Genomic DNA, 25730 nt, shown 5'->3' on the forward strand with positions numbered 1-25730 from the left:
TATTATTTGCAGTTTGTCCTTCTGTGGAGTCACAAAGGAAGGCTGTGCTTCTCTAGCTGAAGCGTTGCGTTCCAAACCTTCATGTGAGAAAGCTGGACCTGAGCTACAATCACCCAGGAGACTCGGGTGAAGCTGCTCTCTGCCGTACTGGAGGATCCACAATGTACACTGGAAAAACTCAGGTATACAAATTCAAAGTGACTAGCAGCTGCTGGTCGGGAGGTTATCCAGATCTGAGCATAGGGAAGCAGATTCCCCTGAATGAGGTTTGTCAGCAGCACGTCCACTGATGTTGACTTTGGGACATCACACCAGGTCTCGTTGTTCTGGAAGTCAAGTCGACACTCATCCAGACCATCAAATACAAACAGCACTTTGTACTTGTTGAAGTCTGAGATTGCGGACTATTTTATTTCCATAAAAAAGTGCTCTCGAAAAGGAAGTGAAAATATCAACTGGATATCTTGATTGGCTTTTCCTTCAGCCCAGTCCAGAATGAGCTTCTGCCAATGCCAACAACTCCCTTTGTCAGGACAGTTCTGTTGGTTTGTCTTGCTCAAGTAAGGGTTCAAAGATGTCATTGCATTTTGAATGGTGTCTCTTGTGTTGCTGATCTCCTGGATGATGTCTCAATCTGTCTCACCTCATGTTCATTATTGACCTCCACTTCCACCCTCTGTGAATGTAGAGCTCAGTGTAGATCTGATTGAGAAGTGTTGGGTTTCCTTGTGTAGCCATTCCTTCAAACACACATTCAAACTTCCTTTTTTTCAAGTTGAATTTGAGTTTAGGTTGACACACAGCAAGCTCACCTAAAAGATCTAAAAATGACAAGGACAAATGTACTTTGAAGCATACTAATAAAGGCATAGTACTTTTAATACATATTTTTTGTACATCAAGCCATCTGTTTGTGGGCATATTAAATAGAAAATTAAAGATCTTACTGTTCTCCAGTGTGTCAGTGAGCTCTTTCTGGTTCATGTTCCTCAGGATGTGCAGTGTGATCTTCAGAGCCCCCTCTCTGGCACTGCTCTCCTGGTTCTCATCTTCACCGTACACCACCACCCTTCCCCTGACTGTTAGAGCATTCTGGGTGAACTGGACTCCGAATCTTCTTGAACTTCTTTAATTCACTCTTTACAAATGTGATGACTTGGTCTTCAACCAACTGGAATAGTCAAAAACAGGTCTTAATATGTAAAGAACAAACATTTTTATCTGAAAGTTTAATGCTGTAATCATATTTCATCATTTCTATTTCCTGGTGGGTCATTGAGCCCTGTGGGATTTAAAGACTACATACAGTAGTCAGAGGTTAAAGGTAAACAAAGATATCACAAAACTATCCATTCACTTTTAACTGTAAGACATGAGCCAGCTCACCTTGAATATGGAGGACGTGTCTGCCGTAGACCGGCCACGGGAATGTCTGACTCCGATCTCTCTTGCTGGTCTCTGCACACATGACATAACACGCAACACAAGTGCTACCTTATCGATAATCATCTTTTCCCCAGAAAGTATCTGGCACATGGTGGAATACAGCATTTGTCTGTCTAGCTCTAAGATCTAAAGCACCTACCTTTGATCAGTAGAAATGCCTTCCTACCCGAATTGTGTTTTAAGATGAACCATTGACCAGTCACTCTTAAAGGACTCACAGCTTGGTCCAGGGGAATTGGCTCTCTCCTGTTGGATCCTGTCAGCAGACAACTTAGACCTAAGGATAAACATAAGGGAGTCCTGACTCCATGCTTTAATGTGGAGACATAAAGACGATAAAAGAGGGGACCGTGATAAATTCTTACGCATGCCCAGTGTTCCCATCCCTGAAGTGTTCTTGATGTCCCATTGACTGGTCACTGTTCGTGGACAGACAGCTGGGTACAGCTGTCTGGTCTCTGCTGCTGGGCCCTGTAAAGAAGCATATTCAATATTCATAAAACTACAGGACGTTGGTGATTTACTGTTTGCTTCAAAATGTTGATTAGAAACAAATGAGCAGAACAAGGGAACACAAACCAGACAAGCTGTTGATCAGTAGATATATTTTCTGTCTTGAAGTTGAATGGAGGATCAATAGACGTGTCTGTTTGCATGGACAGACAGCTGGGTACAGAGACTGGTCTCTCCTGCTCGATTTGGCTTCAACACAACAGAGACAGATCTTTGGTCAATAATATCTTCTGCCTTAGCCTGGGTTCCAATCTGTTTGTGCCATTAAGCCATTCCTTGTATGCCAAGGAGTGACATGATGGCACAAACAGATTAGTACCCAGACTACTTCTGCCTAATGATGTAATATTACTTCTGAGCTCTACAATGAATATCAATATTTGTGATAGATATGATGTTAGGAATCTGTGTCAGTCCCATACATACAACTCACCTTCCAGCAAGTGTCAATTCCATCAGAGCAACATTTTGGGGGGGCACTGACCCCCTCCGCTTTCTCCCCAGAGAGACTCCTTTTCGAGGCAGTGCCCCCCTGCACTCTCTCCCCAGAGACTCCTTTTCGAGGCAGTGCCCCCCTGCACTCTCTCCCCAGAGACTCCTTTTCGAGGCAGTGCCCCCCTGCACTCTCTCCCCAGAGACTCCTTTTTGAGGCAGTGCCCGCCTGCACTCTCTCCCCAGAGACTCCTTTTCGAGGCAGTGCCCCCCTGCACTCTCTCCCCAGAGACTCCTTTTCGAGGCAGTGCCCCCCTGCACTCTCTCCCCAGAGAGACTCCTTTTAGAGCCAGTATGCTCATACTGTGTAGAGAGAATAGAATTGTGATGGCAGATAAAGGCCCACTCCTTAATTTGGAAAACAACATTGCGGCAGCTCACCACTTGGTTTACTATAATACATCACGTTCATATGAATATCAGCAGTGTAACTATCCAAGCTAATAAAGTCGTGTTTATCATATGGCATTGCTTATGAAAACTGCTAAGAATAATAAAAGCTGCACTACATAATTGAGTTGGTAGTTTTCCCCCATGTTGAAATGGAATTTCCACCCCGTCACAAACGGTGTAGAACAACGTTGCATGATATCGCAGCTAACTTCGCATGACAGCTTTCCGCAGTTCGGTGATTTATCATGTTTACTATCTTTATAAATACACACGTTCAGTATTATATTTAATTTGACTGCCATGTGGGATAGAGTAAAAGGTATTGCTATCCAGATCAGGTGGTCATGAACACAGGCATTTAGGCTATTTTTGGTTCTGACAGAAACCTACCAATAACAATTTCTGTTACAGGAAATTGCATTTGGCAGGCTATAGGCCTGGGCTGTTTGAGGTACCCATGCTCAAGTGTGAATCCAGAATAATAAATAAAACACCCTTTATAACGCCACCTCTGATCGGCATCTTAACTACAGCATGCTATTCACAAGGACCACAAAGGGGGAAACAGAAATTGCACCTGAACTCACAATATGGATGACTTGATCTGTGTTGATACCGTTTCCAAATTAAAACTCAACCTCGGCTTAAACAATTGAAAGTGCACTGTACTATTATTGTGGGTACTGTATTCAATTAGCTAATGAAGGATTGACCTTTCTTGTTTGCTTCCCCCGGCTGTTTGGTTGTCAATGGCTTTGCTGGCTGAAATATTTTACTTTCACTTGTCATTGTACCCGTTTTCGCGTACTGCATATTTCACAGAAAGCTCAGTAGTAGCAGGCAGGCCTTTCATTTATTTTGAATAAGGACTAAGGCTATATTTCCTAAAAAGTTAATGATTTTGATAGGTATGCCTACAGTTTACAAAAACATTGTTTTTATTTGAGTTTATTTTTTGATTCACCATGATTAACAAAAATAGTAGAACTCTTGCTGAATTAAAATAAGAGCAACAAATTAAGTTTGTACATGAATTTATTACAAAATAAATGTACATAAGGTTTTTACCCACAAAAAATAAATGAGCATTTAAAACGCAAGTTAAAAGCAGCTGGTCAGTTTGGCTGACCATTTGAAATGTTTCCAGTCCATGTTTATATGTCAATAAAAATCTAACAAATTGCTGCATTTCCCATTGTTCTGAAAAGGGAGGTCATAGTTGGATATGCATTACCCCACCAGAAAAAAAGGAATCCCAAAAAACAAACAAAATAAGGCACAAATAAATATTAATCTGGGTTGGTCAGATGGAGAAGTTGATATCATCCCGAGGGTGAAAGGTCATGGTAGGCCAGCGGACAGGATACTGCCCAGCAGGGTGCGATCCTTCAGAGCATTCTCCACATCCCTCTCCTCAATCTTCAGAGAAACCTTGGTGAGGCGAGCCTCCTTGGCTTTTTTCAGGGCAAAGATGCCCCGGCTCTCCAGCAGACTGCAGAGGGAGAGGCACTCGCCCTGGCCCACGCCGCCCAGCTGTCTCTTGGCACACAGACGGCTGTACACCTCATGGAGCTGAGGGATAGAGAAGAGAGTCAGACTTGAGAAATAATTGGTACCGACCTTCAGCAACCCAATGACTTTCAGTGGTAACTAGGTCAATGCAAGAGGAAACGTCTGTAACTGTCGTTTTACGTTTAATTCTTACTAGCTACCTAGACTTGTATGATGCATGTACACTGAGTGTACAAAACATTAGGAACACCGTCCTACTATTGCGTTGTCCCCCTTTTCCCCCCTCAGAACAGCCTCAATTCGCCGGGGCATGGACTCTACAAGGTGTCGAAAGCATTCCACAGGGATGTTGACTCCAATGCGTTCTACTCCTTTGGGTGGTGGACCATTGTCACACACAGGAAACGGCTAAGCGTGGAAAAACCCAGCAGCGTTGCAGTTCTTGACACAAACCAGTGCACCTGGCACCTACTACCATACCCTGTTCAAAGGCACTTCAATATTTTGTCTTGCCCATTCCCCCTCTGAATGGCACACGGACAATTGAGACATGGATTGTGTACGGCAAAAAAAATATTATTTAACATGTCTCCTCCCCGTCATCTACACTAATTGAAGTGGATTTATCAAGTGACATCAATAAAGGATCATAGCTTTCACCTGGACAGTCTCGTTCTTAATGTTTTGTACAGTGTATATCAAGGTGTATTAGAAAATGACTAACAGCAAAAAAACTAAATGTTTGCTTTCAATTTATAAACTTGTGTTGTAGTACTTTGTTCGCACCAATGCAGTGCCCATCTCTCACCTTGCCCAGTGGGATCTCTTTGTTCTTGCCGTTGCGGGTTAGCAGTAGCAGACAGCAGACCAGGAGTTTCTGCTGGATGGGGAAGCTCTCTCCCTCTGACGAGGACATGCGGTCCCCGTACACCTCCGACAGCACTCTGGCCACCTGGGGCACGCTCACACGAGACGCTGTAGTTTCTGCTTCCTTCTTTCTGTCGTCAGACTCCACAAGCTCTACAGCTCTCCTGTAACACAGAGGAACCGGCGGCATGACACTTTCTGTTCTCAAACAAAACTTCAACCAGTTAACCCGCTGTTCCCCGGGCGCCGAAGACGTGGATGTCGATTAAGGCAGCCCCGCGCACCTCTCTGATTCAGAGTTTGGGTTGAATGCGGAAGACATTTCAGTTGAATGCATTCAATTGTACAACTGACTAAGTATCCCCTTTCCTCTTCCCATACCAACTCTCCAAGACCATTTATAACTAGCCATAGTAAACGCACATTTTTTGGTTGCTCATATTTGATCTTACATTTATTTTCCTGGGCAATCCAAAGGTGTCCTAAGAAGTCATCATTGCAACCAACATGTTATTTAGTATTAATAGTGTATTTAAGATATTTCGGCAATTCATTCCCTTACCGGCAGATATCCAGAGCTTTGCGTGCGTCTCCCGATACAGCAGACACCTTCCTGGCACAAAACTGCACGGCCGATGCGTCTAGTAAACCTTCTCCGGACACCTGTCCGAGTCTGTCCTGTACGATGGCGGCGAGCTCCTGGCGGCTGTAGGGAGGGAAGTGTAACAGCTGGGGCCGACAGCGAGGCAGGGCCTGGAGCCTGGGGAGGATCCTGTCCGTCAGGTCCAGAGAGTTGGCGATACCTAGAATGGCACGACACCGTCATTACATCTGGAAGACTAACGACAGCCCATATGAGGAAATGGCTGAGACTTGAATGGATGGATTTTAAATATAGAGATGGGTAGATGTGTGTATGAAGTTTTAGGGTGAAATCTTCAGATGAATCCTTAGATATTAACTAGAAATTGTAACGTCCAATAAAGTGTGCATACCAGAGACGGTGTATATTGTTTAACACTGTATATTGAGGGGTTGTTACCGATGAGACAGAGGCGGGACTTGGGCAGGTACGGCCACTCAAAGATGGTGTAGAGAACATCTTGGGCCTTGCTGTCCAACTGGTCCATTTCATCCAGGACTAGAAGACTGGGGAGAGAAGGTTAATAGACAAAACTTATCGGTCGGCAAAATGTAATTCCTTTCTCAAATATGAGTTTTTTTTTTTTAAACGGTGTAAATTCAGAGTTGTTGGATAAAGAAAAACTCTACTTTTACGAAAGTGTCATGGATTTAAGTTATAGTTCAGGGTTATGGTTTGGCACAGTAGCTAGATACTTACACAGTGGGCCCCTTGCTGGTCAGCAGTTTCTGCAGCTTGGTGTCGGTGTGGCCCCCAGAGGCCCCCAGTTTCTTTGCCAGCAGGGGGAAGATGGCGTGGGCGCTACGCAGAGCCATACAGTTGATCACCACTGTCTCAATCTCCTTCAGTTCATCCTGGATCAAGAGAGGAAATAGTTAAATTCATGTAACAGAAATCAATGGGGTTAAATTCACACAGGGTTCAGGGCTGTACACAAGGGGTGGAATTAAGTGATTCTGCGCCTTATGGTAGAGGTGTAAGGTCATTTTAGAGTATTGGGATCCACTCAAGATCAAACACTAGGCTAATGAGTGTTTGAATCCTGTCAAGGCAACAGATCCAATGCTAGGCTAATGCTACCAATTAACCCATCATTAACAAAGTGGAGACTAATGCAAACAGTGATGCTAACCTTCATCTCCTGCAACACACAGTTGAGGCAAGCGGTCTTGCCGGTGCCGGGGGCTCCAGAGATGTAGAGGCTGGCTGGGCTGGCCTTCAGGGCCTTGTCCTCCAGGAAGGAGCGGATGGAGGACCTCTCAGCCTCCCGGGATAGCAGGCGCTCTGGGACAGCCGTGTGGAGGGCCTGCTTCACACTATGGAACTTAGACTCTGGAGAGAGATGGAGAGAGGGAGAAGGGGTTCATAGTTTGCCTTAAGTCTATATGAAGTGAACATTAGAATAATGAGCAAATCAAATAAAGGCACACATTTCTCTTTGGAGTTTAACGCTTTTCATTTGCACTTCAGAAAAAGCTACGAGGAATAGAACGTGAGGGAGGAGAAAAGGAAGAGGAAGAGAGAGACATGTCTTACTTTCAGCAAAGAGGCGGACCACCGTGGCCTTCTCTGATCGGGGACATGATGGGCTCCCACTGGGGGTCTCATGGAGTCTGCTGGGGGAAGCCCTGGGGTGGGAGAGGGGCTGCCGTTTTGGTGACAGGGGGGTCAGTAGTCTCCTCTGGGATAGAACAGGGGAGTTCTCATCAAAGCCCAGCTCGCAGGGGGAGGCCAGGTTAAGGCAGGGCTGCTTGGCAGGAGTGCCCAGTAGGTTGGCACTGAGGTTACAGCCATTTTCATCTCCTGAGAAACACACAGAAGACGCATGGTTAGGTTAGAAACAAGATGTCGGTCTTTCGGATAGCATGTCACGTTTGCATCAAGAGTTGAAATAATTACTTACATTTTGAGCATTGTGGTTTATCAGCTTAAATGTTGCACAGAATATGTAAAAATCACAAATGACCTAAAGTGGTTTATCAGTTTAAAATGTTGCACAGAATATGTAAAAATCACAAATGACCTAAAGTGGTTTATCAGTTTAAATGTTGCACAGAATATGTAAAAATTACAAATGACCTAAAGTGGTTTATCAGTTTAAATGTTGCACAGAATATGTCAAAAAAAAAAAAAAAAAAAAAAAAAATCACAAATGACCTAAAATTGTAGACAGTGAAACACTTTCAAAGTTGAGTATAATAACCCATCCATTACCTGTGCGTTTGCGAGGGCTGAGGGGTATTCTTGGGGCCAGCCTTGGGCACAGAGTTATGCCTTTGAGGGCCACAGGCCTGCGTGAGAGGGGCATCAGCTGGATCTTCTCTGGAAGGGGCTGCGGTTTAGGAGACTCCACGGAGCTGAGGGACTGGGTCTCCTTCGTCTGGGATGTGCTCTTGGTGCTTTTAGAGTCAACACTGGAGGACTTGCGTCTGGGGAACTGGAGGATGGGCTGAGCCTGGGAACGTGTACTGGGCATCTTCGCTGTGAGCACTTAGCGTCCAGACGTGTTTCAAAAGACTGAAGGGGGAAGAGATAAGGTCAGCCATTGTGACAACACCCATGAATAGATAGACTGCAAGAAAAATAATTATATTATGATCAAGAGTGAAATTCTTTAGAGATACGAAACCACACAATAGTAAATGATACCATCCATCCTAGCCATCAGGTCTACCCTGATCAAAGTAGTTTCAGTATTTTCCACGCAAGTTAATGTCATTACCGCTAAGCATGACTCGATCGTTGCACTGTTGTAAAATCAACATTACAAAAGATCAGGGCCATCAATCACAATGGTGTGAATTCTCAGTAACTACTGTATCTGCAGACTCAATGGCGACAACAATATGTGTCCTCATGTGTGGCGCCAACAGCACAACTATTATAAAACACTGAAATGGCGTAAAATACCACAATCAAAGAAAACCATACATTTATTGGTGTATTCGACAAACTGTTTTATATCTGACTAACTAGTTCAACTTGACTGATTGACGATTAAAAGAAAAACAGTACGCAACGGCAACTCCCTCGCCAACATATCTCCCCACAAATTCTGACAAAACATTCAACAATATCTCGTCAAATCAAACTTAATGCCACACGTTTAAAACACCCATTGAGAGTAGTGATACCTTATTTAAGTTCTTGATTAAGAAGTATTTGGGCTATTCGTCTTGATGGATTTCGTGTGGTGTCTCTGGCGCGCTCTAGTCTGACTAAGAAACAAAACTTGCGCCAAATGTCTCCACAACTCCTCCCCCAGTCAGCTGGACTTCCCGCCGCTACGATCCGATTTGTCCTTCTTGTGGCATTTTGTTATTTCCCAGGCTCTCATTGGTTCATCTTCGATTGTCAGGAGAGTCAGTGTCCACGTCACACAAGTACATGGTGGCGGGAGTTTCAATAATATATATTTTGGCTGACTGGAAATTTCCCGGGAAATTCAGCATTGTCTAGTTTAACATTTGACACAATATTCTCTGGTGTTGTTAGTAACTTAATTGCTGTTTGAGAGAATTACTATATGTGCTCTGGCATACATATTGAAATAATGCATACATTTGTGTGTAAATGTACAACCAACTCATTTGAGTTCTTTATGTTTCTGTGTAAGCTATATCAATCATTGTTAACTTCCACAATAAATGACTGCAAATTGCATTTGCAAGAAGCTTAAAAGATGGATGATAGACATGGTGATAAAGAGTAAAATACAATGGACACCAAAACACTCATGTACCCCTTTTCCCCCCAAAAGCATATATTTATTTCAAATGATAAAACATGATTGATTAACAAGTGAAATGACCATGGTAGGAATGAACAGGGAAGAACATGAGAATCACAGTCAATGAGAAACCTGTGAGAGACTGAACATATCCATCAATTACATAAGTTACACACACACAGTCAGGTATACAGAGAAGTGCTGCAAAGAGACCGGTCTCTCTGGCCCACAACTGGCCTGTTGATAAACTTTTTAATCAATTTCCTCCCTATATTACAAGCTTTTTACAAACATTAAGATATCAATAACTACAATTTCCATATTCCTCATACTTTATGTAAATATACATTATTTATTGCATTTTTAATACAAAAAGTGAGTATAATTTAAAAAAAGTTATTATATATATATATTTTTTTACAAATGCACTGGTACCAATAAGTATGAGAATAGATGTGTAAGGCAACAACCAGCCTGAGGACTACATAAAAGGAATGGAGAAGAGAAAATAAATCTATTCTCATGTAGCTTTCTTTCACTGTAGTGGAATCATAACAGAAATCACAATGCTACAATGTAGTGACAGTATAGGTATCACACATTTAGGAGCTCATAAGTCATAAAAATTATATAAATCCACCATGATGACATTTCTGGGGCCTACTCTGCCCAAATAGTGCTCCAGGTGAGGTTTCCCCTAGGTACAGATCTAGGATAAAATTCCCTTCCCCAATCCTAACCTTAACCATTAGTAGGGAATATACAAAACTGACCCCAAATCAGCATCTAGGAGCAACTTCACCCTACACATTCTTCTGGCACTTAGGTGTTTCCTTTTTGGTTAGTTGCTACAACGAGAAGTGAGAATACATACAAAACCGTTTCTTGCATAGGAATGCATTAAAAACTCAAGCACTATGGTTTCCCTCTGGCCATGATGTGGTCTATTCCAAAAGGGTCACCAGCAGTAAAATCAAATATTTTAGTTTCCAAAAAATAGATTACATTTTTTTTTGTTCCTTGAAGGAACTCCTGAAAGACAGGGTTGAATGACTGACAGCCCTGCAAAGCTACCCTTGGTCCAAAGAAATGAATGAAGGTAATAATTTAACCATGATCACCCCCTTGTGGCAAGAAACAGGAACAGCATTGAATAAAATGAAAGTAGAATTTCATACAGTAAGTACTCTAACGCCTTCCTTGATCAATAAAGTAAAGGAGCTTTGGCAGCTAACGCCCATTAAAGAGGAGCGGCAACGTGGATCCCTGAAGCATTTCGTAGTGTTTTTGTTTCAGATAAAACCTAGAACGCAACCGATCAGAGCAGCACTTTGTTCTCTAGTGTAAAAACATGGCATTTACAGGTGCCCCGGTTAAGCGGTTATGCTGCCACAGAGCAATGCCATGAGGAAGAAATAATAAAAAATATCTAATTGGGAATGCCCCTCACACAATGTAAAGACTGTTACTCACTGTCAGCAAGACTCAACCTCTCATAACATGACAAGCATTCAAGTTATTTCTCCTGTCCCCGTTTCATTACTCAAAGTAATGAAAAACAAGATACCAAAAAAACTAAGCCATTTCTGTGTGATGCAAACGACAACTTTTCTAAGTGTGAGAGGCCCCTCATTCTACTCCATCCAACTATTGGCACATCAAGAAGGGAGAGAACTCTATTCCACACACACACCTCCTCAGGGCACTGGAAGCACAGCATTTTAAAAAACACCATGTATTATTGATACCAATTGACAACGCATTGTTGGCAACGTTGGTGTGTGTCCTATATTTTCCCACTGACGGCACAGTTACTGCAGTTAACATTTTAAAAACATCATTCATAAATTGCAGGAAATCATCAACAACATCATTATCGTGGATTATGCACACATTTCAAAAGATGAAATGCAGACTTCTTAGTTGGTCCTGCTGCTATAAAGTATAATCAATGCAACGCCCCCCCATCTTGCAGAAAGATTGGCTTGTGGCCACAACAGTCAAACAGGTCTGTTCTTCAGCACCTCAATTCAGAGTGGTTTTGCTCTATCATGCTGAAACAGAAGTGTCTGAAGTGTTTGTGAAAAAGAGAGCGACTGGTAGTGTAGGGTTTTGTAAAAACGGAGCGTCAAACAAGACTATTGAAGTTTCTATAATGTTTGGGGTTGACTTATTTCCGGCTGGTCTTATAAAGTGTCTATGTTTAGACCTGTATGTGTTTCGAGTGTCATGCCACTCCCCTGAACGTCCTCTGATTAGTTATTCATTAAAGTCATTTTATTCCTGAATTCCATAGTTCACCTTGCCACCGGTGGCGCTGGAGGTACTCCTCGGATCACGCCTACAGGAAGTAGAGGAAACAAAGGTTACATCAGGTCAGTTCTTACCTCCAAAAACAACCGTGTGGCTCTTTTATTCCCTATTAATATCTTTTCTCAATTCCTCGCATCATTCTCAAAACAAATTCGAGAAGGGGAGGGATCATGGACCTTCTCCAATACGATTGCAAAGGAGGCAAGTCGACAGAATGCGAGGAATCACAGAAATTTGAAAGAGCCCATATTCGCTTTAACTCAATCCCAGCTGACATTCCATATGGTAATAACATTGTGACAGTAGTGCAGAGGCCATATACTGGATGTTGTGTACAGTATGTATGCAGGCAGTGGTGTGGAGAATGAATTAAGTCTAAGCCTGTACCTGGTCCAGGCGTATTGCTTTTGCTGGGGTAGATCTTGGTGAAATTCCTATATTCCTCAGGGGGTGGGAAGTCCTCCACTGGGTGGAAGTCAAACTTGGACTCAAAATCCTCTGAGGGTTCAGAAAGGTAAAGGTCAACACAACACTAAATCAAGATAACACTAAACTAGCAAAAAATGAAGGCCAACACCTTAGTATAGTAATAGAATGAATAAAGTACAGTAACATTTTAGCATTGGTCCTGCATAAACAAATTAGAAGTCATGCATTTTTGACTTCTCGAGCTTGCTCTAGTAATTTCCATTTCCATTAACAAAGCCAGTCAGTTCTCCTGGAAACTAATCTGACTGTGCAATCTATGAAGTCTATGAACACTGGGTTGGTCACAATGCAAGAGGAACAACCAGGGGACATTTGCCTGTCTGAGCTGGCATTTGAATATGGGGCTAGAATACCTGAATCTACTACCAACAACAACTAGGCTACTAGTGTCTCCAACATGTCTGTTGGTTTGAGAGCTAACATGGCAATAGTGTTCCAAATACACCGTGTTCAGGGCTGTGGAGGCTAATACTCAACACAAGATTGCTTTTTAGAATCTATGAAAAGCCGTCAATCACATCATATTAATCAAACGCAGTGACAGTTGTTCAAAAACTGGACTTCCATGAAAACCGGAATGTACAGGGGGCACTGAGGACCAGGACTGGGAGATGGAGGAAATTAGCTTGTCCTAACTCACCTATATTGGGCTTGGAGGATGAGGAGTGTCCGTTGCGGATGGGCGGGGGAGGCGGCGGGGGTCCGGTGCGGGAGGAAGATGAAGGGGGTGGAGGGGGCCTGGGCCCCCGGGTGTGGTGGGGTGGCTCGGAGGAGGTGGTGTTGGGAGTGACAGCACTGTGGATCCGGTAGGGGGGTGGGGGAAGAGGGGCTTGCCCACCACCCCCGTTTCGTGACCCAGGATTGGGTGCAGAAGGGGCTGCATTGGTAGCAAACAAACACACAATAGTAAGACCATGATGATGCCTGATTAAAATAATCACATAGCAGCAGTTAGGGCGCAATCCCTTCTGACATGTAACTTTTTGAAAAATGTACTGTACTCTACAGTAAACTGAAAAAGTGGTATAGCTCATTCGGAAAGTATTCGGACCCTTTGATTTTTCCACAATTGTTACCCTACAGCCTTATTCTAATTGATTAAATTGTTGCTCTTGGTCACCTCCCTGACGCAAGGCCCTTCTGCCTGGATTGCTCAGTTTGGCCGGACGGCCAGCTCTCGGAAGAGTGTTGGTGATTCCAAACTTCTTCCATTTAAGAATGGAGGGCACTGTGCTCTTGGGGACCTTCAATGCTACAGAAATTTGTTGGTACCCTTCCACAGATCTATTCGTCAACACAATCCGGTCTCGGAGCTCTACGGACAATTCCTTCGACCTCATGGCTTGGTTTTTGCTCTGATATACACTGTCAACTGTGGGACCTTATATAGACAGGTGTGTGCTATTCCAAATCATGTCCAATCAATTGACATTTTCCACAGGTGGACTCCAATCAAGTTGTAGAAACATCAAGGATGATCAATGGAAAAAGGATGCACCTGAGGTCAGAATACTTAAGTAAATAAGGTATCGTTTCTTATTTTTAATACATTTGCAAAAATGTTTAAAAACCCGTTTTGCTTTGTCATTATGGGGTAATGCCTGTAGATAGATGAGGGCAAAAATTCTTTCATCCATTTTAAAAAGGCTGTGACGTAACAAAACGTGGAAAAATTAAGAGGGTCTGAATACTTTCCAAATACACTGTATGTCCTTAAATAACAGACCATGCCCAAGCGATCAGGACTGGTCAAGTTGCAAGATAGACTAGATACTGTAGGCTGGCAAAGAGAGAAAGAATGAGAGCGCAAGGAATGCCAGAATATTCCAGAACTTGTGGAATGCAGAGAAACCAGGAGGCCTCATGGCAAAGGCCTCAGCCGTCTAATGACAATTTGCGGCTGCGTATTCAAAATGTTCATCCAAAATCAACCCCTAGGTCCTCCTTCATGTAGGTCCGAAAAGTTGGAGCAATTGTTATATTGCAAATACCATTAGAGCTGCCCCCCCCCAAAAAAAAATATTGGTTGACCGAGAGTCGTCTGTTCTCCCGAACAATCGATTGGCTTTTTTTTTTTTTTAAAAAGGTGTATTTTTCTATTTTTCAAAATAAACTATATGTAGGCTACTGAGCTTGTCTGATGCTTCAATTAAAATACACAAATTGCTAAAAGAGGGAGGGAGCCAGAGATCTATACAGTCTAACCAGAAGAACAAAAACCTACTCCTGACCCTCCTCTGCCCGCTGCTGCCGGTAATAGGCTACACCAGTGGTAGGCAACCTTTTCCATTAACAAGCAAACTTGCAACCGTGTATAAAATATTCTGGGCACTCAGAGTTTCCCACACCAGTACGCTCCAGACAGACAGACACAGCTGTAGGCTATTTGCGCAAAGGCTAAGAAGTAATCCTTAGGCCTATTTTATGATGTTTCCACCAGATTTGAACATGACTTTTCTCCCCCTTTCATGCTGAGTGGTAATCGAAAGGGAGAAAGCTGGAAAGATTTTTCAAATAGGCTATGTTGAGGAATTATTGTATTTCTCAATGGATGTAAAACAGACTTTGTTAACTTGCTGTTTGAGGCGAAGAAAAATATACTTTGAGAAGCTCCACAGTGATGGCGAGTTAAGAAAATCAGAAATGGTATCAGATCCCCAAATAGGCACATTTATAGGCCTACATTTGCACGCAGGCCAGGAAGAGTAGTCCTACTTCTATATGTATAAATCAGGTGCGTGTCCTTACTCAAGATTGACAATAGCACTCCAAACAAAAGACAAATGAACACATTGACAACTCATAAATCGAATGAAATAAACCAAAACTTCGCAAGTGTAGCCTAGGTTGTGTGCTCTGCAAACAATGTGTCTACTCCTACAATGAGAACAGTAAGACCGTAATAAAAATGTAATGACTGCATTAACAGAAATTACAGTAACCAAATAAACATTGCAGATTAGAAATGATGGGAATTAACAGTAAATGTACTACTGGTGTGCCATTTCCGCAGCCTCCGTAATGGATTAGTCCACTCAGACAGGCATGAATCGGACATAATTTTTAAATACATATTTGCCACTGCTAGACAATTTTTTTTTTTTTTTTATATTGGGTCGACCATCAGCCTAACGACCAAACAATCGACTAAATGGGGTCAGACCTAATTACCATAGAGATAGATAGAGGACTCTAGTTCCCAAAGCCCAATTTAGCATGGGCCGTGCCATTGAGGACTTTCTATGGTTAAGTATTCCGGATTCCATCCGGGTCATCAGGAGGGATCAGCCAATAAATTACAGTGCATCCCGAAAGTACTGAGACCCCTTGACTTTTTTCACTGTTACATTACAGCCTTGCTCTAAAATTTATTCAATTACAATCTACACACAATACACCATAATGACAGATTTTTTTTAAATATTTGCAAATTTATTAAAAATAAAAAAACAGAAATACCTTATTTACATATGTATTCAGACCCTTTGTTATGAGACTTGAAATTGAGCTCAGGTACATCTGTTTTCCATTGATCATCCTTGAGATATTTCTACAACTTGATTAGAGTCCACCTATGGTAAATTCAATTGATTGGACATGATTTGGAAAGGCACACACACCTGTCTATATAAGGTCCCACAGTTGAAAGTGCATGTCAGGGCAAAAACCAAGCCATGAGGTCGAAGGAATTGTTCGTATAGCTCAGAGACAGGATTGTGTCGAGGTACAGATCTGGGGAAGGGTACCAAAAAACATCTGCAGTATTGAAGGTCCCCATGAACACAGTGGCCTCATCATCATTCTTAAATGGAAGAACTTTGGAACCACCAAGACTCTTCCTAGAGCTGGCCGCCCAGCCAAACTGAGCAACCGGGGAAGAAGGGCCTTGGTCAGGGAAGTGACCAAGAACCCGATGGTCACTGACAGAGCTCTAGAGTTCCTCTGTGGAGATGTGAGAATTTTTCAGAAGGACAACCATCTATGCAGCACTCCACCAATCAGGCCTTTATAGTAGAGTGGCTAGACTGAAGCCCTTCCTCAGTAAAAGGCACATGACAGCGCGCTTGGAGTTTGCCAAAAGGCACCTAAAGACTCTCAGACCATGAGAAACAAGATTCTATGGTCTGATGAAACCAAGATTGAACTTTTTAGCCTGAATGCCAAGCATCACATCTGGAAGAAACCTGGCACCATCCCTACGGTGAAGTATGGTGGTGGCAGCATCATGCTGTGGGGATGTTTTCTGCGACAGGGACTGGGAGACTAGTCAGGATCGAGGGAAAGATGAACGGAGCAAAGTACAGAGAGATCCTTGATTAAAACCTGCTCCAGAGCACTCAGGACCTCAGACAGGACAACTACTCTAAGCACACAGCCAAGACAATGCAGGAGTGGCTTCGGGACAAGTCTTTGAATGTCCTTGAGTAGCCCAGCCAGAGCCCAGACTTGAACCCGATCGAACATCTCTGGAGACCTGAAAATAGCTTGAGAGGATCTGCAGAGAAGAATGGGAGAAACTCCCCAAATACAGGTGCATCATACCCAAGAAGACTCAAGGCTGCCAAAGGTGCTTCAGCAAAGTACAGAGTAAAGGGTACGAATACTTACATAAATTTGATATTAAAAATGTTCATGAATTTGCAAACATTCCTAAAAACCTGTTTTTGCTTCGTCATTATGGGGTATTGTGTGTAGATTGATGAGGGGAAAAAAACGATTTAATCAATTTTAGAATAAGGCTGTAACGTAACAAAATGTGGAAAAAGTCAAGGGGTATGAATACTTTCAGAATGCACTGTATACTTGTGAGCAAACATTCTATAACTGCAGGTGGAGGTAAAAACGGCAACCTTGGCTTCATACCTGTTCCAACAACACACTACAGGTAGCAGTATGCCCCGTTTCAGTTCGTTTGCCAACTTATTGTTGTAGTAGAAGAAAATTGACTCAGTGGCACTGTCCAATGCTCTGACACCATAACGGGACATATACAATGTTGAGATGTCTAAGACTATGGCTACTACACATCCTTTCCTTTCAGACCATGAAATTGTGTGTGGAAGAAAGGATTGATCTGGAAAAGGTCATTAAACTTTGTGACAGTAGTCCCTTGATAAGACCAATGGCTCCCCATTATAAACATCGAGCTGTGTTCTAGTACCTGATCTCTTGCTGGGGGGCTCCCTGGCAGGTGGGGGTGGTCTGCCAACGCCTGGAGGTCCTGGAGATGGCGAGGGGGGTGGAGGAGGTGCATGATTGCGTCCGCCGTAGCTGCCGCCTGAGGTGTTCTTCTTGTGCAGTGAGTTGTGTCTCTGGGGAAGTTTCGGAGCCCCATCTCCACCATGGTCCCCCATGGGGCCGTTGGAGGTGCCCCCAGAGGAGTGCCTGTAAGGTGGGGGCGGCGGGGGCGCCGAGGACCCTCCAGTGGGCGGCCGCGTGGAGGAAGGAGGCGGTCTCGATGAAGGAGGGCCAGAGCTGGGCGGAGCCGGGCCTCTTTGGGGCGGCAGGGGGAGGGGCTTCTCCCGGCTGTTGCTGATGCCTACTGGGGCCTTTTGTTGCGGGGTTGACGGGGTATTGCTGCGGTAACCACCTCGGTTAAATGGCGGGGGAGGAGCTGGGGCGGATGTGCTGGGCTTCATGCCCCCTGTCAAAGAAGGTGGAGCGGGTGGGGCTGATGTGCTGTGTTTCATGCCTGAAGGAGGGGGCGGAGCTGAGCCTGAAGTACTGTGCTTCATGCCCCCAGTGGAGGAGTGGGAGGAGCTGGCACTGGTTGTGGGGCGGGAGATGTCGGGGAGAGAGGGGCGGTGGGAGCGCTGGGGCTCCGGGGGTGAAGGTTTGTCACTTGGGGAGGGTTTGTCTCCTAGGGAGGGGGAGGTAGAGCGGCCTGGGGTGGGCCGGGGGGCTGCAGGTCTGGAGCCTGGGGGACGCAGGGCGGGTCTGCCCACTGAGGCGTCTGGAAGGAAGGCATAGAAACACATTTTAGAACACTATGCATAAATACACCCATTCACATCAAGCTTCATAGCAAATGTAGAACATCTAGTAGCCTGGGTGCCAGTCTGTTTCTGCAGTATATTTATAGTAGCGTATTTATATAGGGCCCTATAAAATCCATGTTGTGGAGAACGTGGACGGAATCCAGACAAAATGGAATTCAACAATATTCCAAAAAATGTATTCAACTTAGTCATAAATTTGCCCAAGTTAATCATAAGACCTGAAAAAGAAAATGCATGAGTGATTCCGAATTTTCATTCAACTTTCTGAAATGGCACAGGAATGCCCGTCTGTGTGGGCGCGCATGTCTACAATTTGTGTAGCCGTTAGCAATGATGCTAATGATAACCTTCTTCTGGTAGAGATGGAAAGGCTTTCCCAAAAACCTTCCCAATTAAACGTTAACTACAAAGTAGCCTATGCCTACCTGGCAGAATGATATGATTATTTGCATCAATCCAGTGGCCATTTGTTTTGCACACACTGCAATTACGAGCGCTACAGAAACGTTGCTGAACAACAGTCTCTTGCTGGTGCGAACTTGCATTAAACTACACCAAAAAATCAAAATAAGCATTGCTGTGGACTTAGAACATTATATATTTTTTTTCTATTAAAGCTGCAATATGTAACTTTTTGGGGGCGACCTGAACAAATTCACATAGAAATGTGAGTTATACATATGTCACTCTTATTGAAAGCAAGTTTAAGAAGTGGTAAATCTATTCTGTGTGTGCTATTTCTATGCTTCCTGTTCTTAAGTTTTGATATTTGCGTCTTTTACACCAGCGTCAAACAGCTGAAAATAGCAAAGATTTCTCAGCATTTTAGATGGTACAATGATTCTCTTGCTTGAAATCAGGCAATAAATATTTTCTTATTTATTTAATGGCATTGTTGGTTAAGCATTTCACGGTAAGGTTGTTGTATTCCGCGCATGTGACAAATAAAATACAATTAGACTGATTTTATCAGCCAGGAGCGATTTCTGCATTGTGCACATTTAAAGTGTGAAAACTTGAAAAAACGTGGGAAAACAGAAACCTGGGAAAAAAAGTATTTTTTTTACCCCCTTTTCTCCCATATTTTGTGGTATCCAATAGGTAGTTACAGTCTTGTCGCATCGCTGCAACTCCTGTACGGACTCGCAAAGGTCGAGAGCCATGCGTCCTCCGAAACACGACCCAAGCAAGCCGCACCGCTTCAATGACCGCTTAACCCGGAAGACAGTCACTCGGAAGAAACACCGTGCACCTGGTGACCGTGTCGGCGTGCATTGCGCCTGGCCTGCCACAGGAGTCGCTAGAGCGTGATGGGACAAGGACATCTCTGCCAGCCAAACCCTCCCCTAACGCGGACGACGCAGGGCCAATTATTTGCCGCCCCACAGGTCTCCCGGTCGTGGCCGGCTGCGACAGAGCCTGGAGTCGAACCAGGATCTCTAGTGGCACAGCTTGCAACTGTGATGCAGTGCCTTAGACCACTGCGCCACTCGGGAGGCCTAGAAAAACAAATTTAAGATAAAACTAAACAGAACCAGGCAAAAAAATAAAGCTGAGTTTATAGGGCCCCATTTACATTCTAATCATATGAAGTGAATTCTGCTTACCTCCAGCTCCAACTGATCGTAGTTTTGGCATGCCCCCAGCAAAAAGGCCTCCAGGGCCTCCCCCTGACCCACCACTGCTCCCTCCTCCTCCTCTACCACAGCCACCACCACTTTCCTTTGGTTCTGGGGAAAGCAGAAATACAAATGTCCTTGTTACACTGTTGTGTTGATAATGCTTGCATTGACATTGTTGAAAGCCATTGGTGGCAAGGAATTTTGCATGTATAGTACCAGTCAAAAGTTTGGACATCTACTCATTCAAGTGTTTTTCTTTATTTTTACTATTTTCTACATTGTAGAATACTAGTGAAGACATCAAAACTATGAAATCATGTAGCAACCAAAAATTTTAAGTATATATTTGGCATTCTCTCAACCAGCTTCACCTGGAATGCTTTTCCAACAGTCTTGAAGGAGTTCCCACATATACTGAGCACTTGTTGGCTGATTTTCCTTCACTCTGCGGTCCAACTCATCCCAAACCATCTCAATTGGGTTGATGTAGGGTGATTGTGGAGGCCAGGTAATCTGATGCATCACTCTCCCTCTTGGTCAAATAGCCCTTGCACAGCCTGGAGATGTGTTGGGTCATTGTCCTGTTGAAAAACAAAATGATCGTCCCACTAAGCCCAACCCAGATGGTATTGCTGGAGAATGCTGTGGTAGCCATGCTGGATAAGTGTGCCTTGAATTCTAAATAACTCACCGACAGTGTCATCAGCAAAGCACCCTCACACTTCCTCCTCCATGCTTCAAACCACATGCGGAGATCATCCGTTCACCTACTATGCATCTCATGAAGATACAGCAGTTGGAACTAAAAATCTCAAATTTGGAAACATTTCCACCAGCCTAATGTCCATTGCTTGTGTTTCTTGGCCCAAGCAAGTCTCTTCTTCTTATTGGTGTTCTTTAGTAGTGGTTTCTTTGCAGCAATTCCAAATCAAAGTTTGTCTGTCACGTGCACCAAATACAACAGTGAAATGCTTACTTACAGGCTCTAACCAATAGTGCAAAAAAGGTATTAGGTGAACAATAGGTAAGTAAAGAAATAAAACAGTAAAAAGACAGGCTATATACAGTTATTTATCATTATTAAACCTTTATTTAACCAGGAAGGGCTCATTGAGATTTAAAATCTCTTTTTCAAGAGCGTCCTGGCCAAGACAGGCAGCACCAAGTCATTACAAAAATTAGAGACAAACATAAAAAACTACAAGTATTCTAGTAAAAACCATAGAATTCACAAGAGTATAACAAAATCAAAAACAGCAAATTAAAAACATTGACAGGTCAGGGAATCAGTCTCAAGATCATTCATCAGTGATTTAAAAATACCAATCGGGACAAGTTCTTCCAGTTTAAAAGTATTTTGTAAGGCGTTCCAAGACGATGGCGCAGAGTACATAAAAGCCCTTTTACCAAATTCAGATTGGACATTTGGAACAGTTAGCAGGATAAAGTCCAGCGAACAAAGATAGTACCCACCACATTTCTAAACAATAAAAATGCCCCCCAAAAAAGGTAGTAAACCCAAAATGGCTTAGTAGCGAGGCTATAAAAGTAGCGAGGCTGCATACAGACACCGGTTAATCAGGCTGATTGAGGTAGTATGTACATGTAGATATGCGTAGTCACTTTAACCATATATGATGAACAGAGAGTAGCAGTAGCGTAAAAGAGTGGGTGGCGGGACACAATGCAGATAGCCAATGTGCGGGAGCATTGGTTGGTCGGTCCAATTGAGGTAGTATGTACATGAATGTATAGTTAAAGTCACTATGCATATATGATAAACAGAGAGTAACAGCAGCGTAAAAGGAGGGGGGGGACACACACACAATGCAAATAGTCCAGGTAGCCATTTGATTACCTGTTCAGGAGTCTTATGGCTTGGGGGTAAAAACTGTTGAGAAGCCTTTTTGTCCTAGTCTTGGCACTCCGGTACTTCGACCATGAAGGCCTGATTCACAGTCTCCTCTGAACAGTTGATGTTGAGATGTGTCTGTTTCTTGAACTCCGTTCATTTATTTGGGCTGCAATTTCTGAGGCTGGTAACTAATGAACTTATCCTCTTCAGCAGAGGTAACTCTGGGTCTTCCATTCCTGTGGCGGTTCTCATGAGAGTCAGTTCATCATAGCGCTTGATGGTTTTTGCAACTGCACTTGAAGAACTTTCAAAGTTCTTGACATTTTCCGGATTGAAGGACCTTCATTTCTTAAAGTAATGATGGACTGTCATTTCTCTTTGCTTATTTGAGCTGTTTTTTCCATAATATGGACTTGGTCTTTTACCAAATAGGGCTATCTTCTGTATACCATCCCTACCTTGTCACAACACAACTCATTGGCTCAAACGCAATGAAAGGAAAGAAATTCCACAAATAAACTTTTAACAAAAAACACCTGTTAATAGGAATGCATTCCAGGTGACTACCTCATGAAGAGGGTTGAAAGAATGCCAAGAGTGTGCAAGGCTATCATCAAGGCAAACGGTGGCTACTTTGAAGAATCCAAAATATATTTTGATTTGTTAAACACTTTCTTGGTTACTACATGATTCCATGTGTTATTTCATAGTTTTGATGTCTTCCCTATTATTATACAATGTAGAAAATAGTACAAATAAAGAAAAACCCTGGAATGAGTAGGTGTCCAAACTTTTGACTGGTACTGTATGTATGTATAAACGTACATGTATAGTCTGTGTGTGTGTGTGTGTGTGAGTCAGCAGGAAATGAGGAGATTGCAAAAGTTAGTTTCTATCTCCAATATGTTTACTATGCTACTTACTCTCTATAATAGGTGCACTTCGGTCATTGACCACTCCAACCTTCTTCAGCCTGGCTCCTTTGGAGATGTCAGAGAGCAACGCTCCTCTCCCCTTCGCCTCACCCCGATTCAACTTAGGTGCAGTAGTGTTCGCCTGAGGAGAGGATATGAGCAAACCACCATGTTAGTTAGGTTGACCATGCAAATGATAACATGAACTGCATAACGTACTGTCGTTATAGCAACAGATAAAGTAGATGGCAATGCAGCATTATGGTGCAAGTCGATAGTAATCTACATGGTGCCTACGTGGGTGTGTGTTTGGCCAGCTTGGACCTTCTTGGTTTGTGTTTGGATTTGTTTATAAGGTAAAAACTGCATCATTAAATTGCAGCCTTTATTAACATGGCATATCAACCCTAGAAATCATACTATGGGAAATGTGGTCATAATAATATTAGGCATAGTATCTAACATCAGAAGGTGTCGTATCATCCTTAACAATACAACAGCAAATAATGAGTGACTTCAGTTATTTTATCATGTAATTATGAATCTCTAGAAACCCTTCAGAGGACTTCTGAGTTTTATCATGTTTTGAACATCGGTTTATGAGCTGGACTGACCTGGTTGAAGGTGGGGGGAGGGGGTGGTCCTGGAGGAGGAGGGGGAGGAGGAGGGACGGGCATCCTGTCCCTCTGTGGGCACCTTGGGGGGAGGTTTGTTCACCGTCTCAGCTCTGGGTACACCCTCAAACTCCTGCGAAACAAGACAGAGGGGAGACTCGGCTCAATTAAATGCACACAACAGGGTCAAAAATGAACACTCCTGAACTGAACTGGGGTCAGAGTAAAATTATATATCCTTGTAGTGTCATTCAGGCAAGTCAAGATATCATTGGGACATCTGTTCAAGGACCATTACAATTCACCTCTATTTGTAGTTGTTGACTACAATGATGACGTGGCCCACACTAAAAACAGCTATCCTCAAATTCTACATGCATGTACTCACTCTAGAATGATTCAGCTCAGTAGAGCTCCCCAAACCAGTTCGCTGGCTGGGCGGAGCTCATTGTGAATACAGACATACAGCACGTTGAGCTAGGCCGCGCAGCAAACACCACCCTCCTTCGCTCACCCCTAAACTCCATTCCACAAGCTACCTGTCAAGAGTGTTTGAAAAGGTTTTCACAGAAGAGGGAAACAAATGGAATGTCATCGGGTGAGCTTGCCAGTGAGGCGATAAAGAACGGAAACGCAGCAGCTGTTGTAAGTTGCTACCTCGAGTGAGAGAAACCGAGAGTGGACAGCACAGCCCACCACTTCATGACTCATCCATTGACGTTATTGTTTTTGCCCTACCAGCACCAACCATTTACACCAATCAAAATGTCTCTAGAATCTCCCATAAATGTTCAATTGTGTTGAGATCTGGTGACTGAGGCAGCCATGGCATATGGGTAACATCATTTTCATGCTCATCAAACCATTCAGTGACCCCTCATGCTTCCACACGGGGCATTGTCATCCTATGGGGGCATAGCCATGGTAGACAAAATAATGGCCTGCCCAGCATTTTTGTACATGATGGGATGTTAATTGCTTAACTAACACAGGAACCACACCTGTGTGGAAACACTTGCTTTCAATATACTTTGCATTCCTGATTTACTGTAGTGTTTTCATTCTTTTGGCAGTTACCACCTGTACATGCGCCTACTTGGAGAATTGCCAATGGACTACAATGTTAATCCTATGTCTGAGGTTTTATTACATTCTTACAAGGTAGTGGAAGTGTACAGCTTCTCCAACCTAATATGTGACCAATTGAGTTAGTTCTATGCTTTTGTGGACGGGGAAATAAATGAGAGGGGGAAAAGTGCATGATGTCATTAACTATTTTGGGCCTAAAGTCATATTAAACAAACTAGCAACCCTAAAACGAGCAGGCCTGAGTCTGAAGTGTCACTTGAATTTCACTTTCTGATATGCAGAAAATGTTACCGAGTTTGTTACTGAACTGTAAGCACAGATTTGATAAGGGAACATTCCAAATCAGAAGTGGTCTCGAGTCGCTAGCCAATGTCTATGCACACTCCGTCAATCTACAAGAGGTGACAGGTGAGCGAGCCCAAAAACATTAAAGTTAGGGAAAGAAATGCAATTCCTTCCTCTTGGCCTAAAAGTTGAACTACTTAACTGGGCATTACTGTTTGAATTAATGTAGCAATATAAGTAGCATGTATATAAAGTGTGTTAACTAGTCATTATCTGGATAACATGTTGATCTAACTAACATTAGCTGGGTGGATTGGCAGACTTACCCCGTCTCGAAGGATTGTGAGTCTCGTCTTCAATAACAACATGAATGGAAACTGCAGTTGTGGCAAGTTTGCTAGTTAACACAATCGCAGACAGTAGGCGGCTCTCTTGGTTACTTGCTTAGAAAATCTAATAAAAACTGTGGGACACTAGCAGCTAAATTAGCTTGCTAGCGAAATCAACTAAATCCGATACCCAAAGTTAGCTTGCTAGCTAAGTTACTGTTTACCCGCGACAGCTGTCAAGTGGAATTTAGCTGGCGAACTATGGCTGTAAACAAGTTCTATTTATGTGCAAAAGCTAATTCGAGGTACGCGTATCTCCAGTTTATATTCTATTTTCATGTACTTTTTATTCTGCTCTCGTCTTGACCAGCAAGCAAAGCGAGATTCTCCCTTCACAACTGTTTCTCGGAAACCCGGAAATGGGCCGTCCAACACAAAATGGAGGCAGGTAACAGGATCACCGCCGACGAGTTTATCAACTGACCATTTATTTTGGGACTGTTTTTACGTCAGAAGATTTGAGTTACATTTTAAAAGAAACAACTATTAAACGACTGTTTTATTTTGATCCAAATGATATAGACCCTGATTTAACTTTCATTGTTAATTTGTTTATATTTCATGG

At 43.1% G+C, this 25730-nt stretch overlaps 2 protein-coding genes, 1 long non-coding RNA gene and 1 other non-coding gene across 4 annotated transcripts; all 4 read right to left on the reverse strand.

Moving 5' to 3' along the window:
* Positions 1 to 844: 844 nt before the first annotated feature.
* On the reverse strand, positions 845 to 1901 carry LOC115208693 (uncharacterized). Its single transcript, XR_003881222.1, has 4 exons — positions 1812 to 1901; positions 1586 to 1723; positions 1387 to 1458; positions 845 to 1171 (listed from the first exon to the last, which is right to left on the reverse strand). It is a non-coding gene; the product is annotated as an uncharacterized LOC115208693 (long non-coding RNA).
* Positions 1902 to 3861: 1960 nt separating this feature from the next.
* On the reverse strand, positions 3862 to 9124 carry LOC115208694 (cell division control protein 6 homolog). Its single transcript, XM_029776981.1, has 9 exons — positions 9001 to 9124; positions 8081 to 8383; positions 7403 to 7669; positions 6999 to 7198; positions 6566 to 6720; positions 6266 to 6372; positions 5786 to 6026; positions 5165 to 5387; positions 3862 to 4416 (listed from the first exon to the last, which is right to left on the reverse strand). The coding sequence occupies exons 2-9, from the start codon at positions 8340 to 8342 to the stop codon at positions 4186 to 4188; spliced, it is 1686 nt and encodes a 561-aa protein (XP_029632841.1). The 5' UTR covers positions 8343 to 8383; positions 9001 to 9124; the 3' UTR covers positions 3862 to 4185.
* Positions 5655 to 5725, reverse strand: LOC115147938 (small nucleolar RNA SNORD58). Its single transcript, XR_003866521.1, has one exon. It is a non-coding gene; the product is annotated as a small nucleolar RNA SNORD58 (small nucleolar RNA).
* Positions 9125 to 9605: 481 nt separating the features above from the next.
* On the reverse strand, positions 9606 to 25715 carry LOC115208695 (WAS/WASL-interacting protein family member 2). The gene is made up of 8 exons (XM_029776982.1): positions 25103 to 25715; positions 23403 to 23535; positions 22798 to 22930; positions 20005 to 20127; positions 17560 to 18351; positions 13039 to 13275; positions 12297 to 12407; positions 9606 to 11937 (listed from the first exon to the last, which is right to left on the reverse strand). The coding sequence occupies exons 2-8, from the start codon at positions 23463 to 23465 to the stop codon at positions 11894 to 11896; spliced, it is 1503 nt and encodes a 500-aa protein (XP_029632842.1). The 5' UTR covers positions 23466 to 23535; positions 25103 to 25715; the 3' UTR covers positions 9606 to 11893.
* Positions 25716 to 25730: the final 15 nt, after the last annotated feature.

Source organism: Salmo trutta, chromosome 14 (genome assembly GCF_901001165.1).
Source record: "Salmo trutta chromosome 14, fSalTru1.1, whole genome shotgun sequence".
Classification (NCBI taxonomy): Eukaryota; Metazoa; Chordata; class Actinopteri; order Salmoniformes; family Salmonidae; genus Salmo; species Salmo trutta.

Excerpts from the sequence above, each read along its gene's own strand:
- LOC115208694 (XM_029776981.1), bottom strand. The coding sequence starts at position 8,342 with ATGCCCAGTACACGTTCCCAGGCTCAGCCCATCCTCCAGTTCCCCAGA. Across the intron at positions 6,373-6,565 it reads ACCAGCAAGGGGCCCACTGT|TCTTCTAGTCCTGGATGAAA; the intron begins GTAAGTATCTAG and ends TTCTCTCCCCAG. Across the intron at positions 6,027-6,265 it reads GTCCCGCCTCTGTCTCATCG|GTATCGCCAACTCTCTGGAC; the intron begins GTAACAACCCCT and ends GTGCCATTCTAG.
- LOC115208695 (XM_029776982.1), bottom strand. The coding sequence starts at position 23,465 with ATGCCCGTCCCTCCTCCTCCCCCTCCTCCTCCAGGACCACCCCCTCCC. Across the intron at positions 20,128-22,797 it reads AAGTGCACCTATTATAGAGA|AACCAAAGGAAAGTGGTGGT; the intron begins GTAAGTAGCATA and ends TGCTTTCCCCAG. Across the intron at positions 18,352-20,004 it reads ACGATCAGTTGGAGCTGGAG|ACGCCTCAGTGGGCAGACCC; the intron begins GTAAGCAGAATT and ends CCTTCCTTCCAG.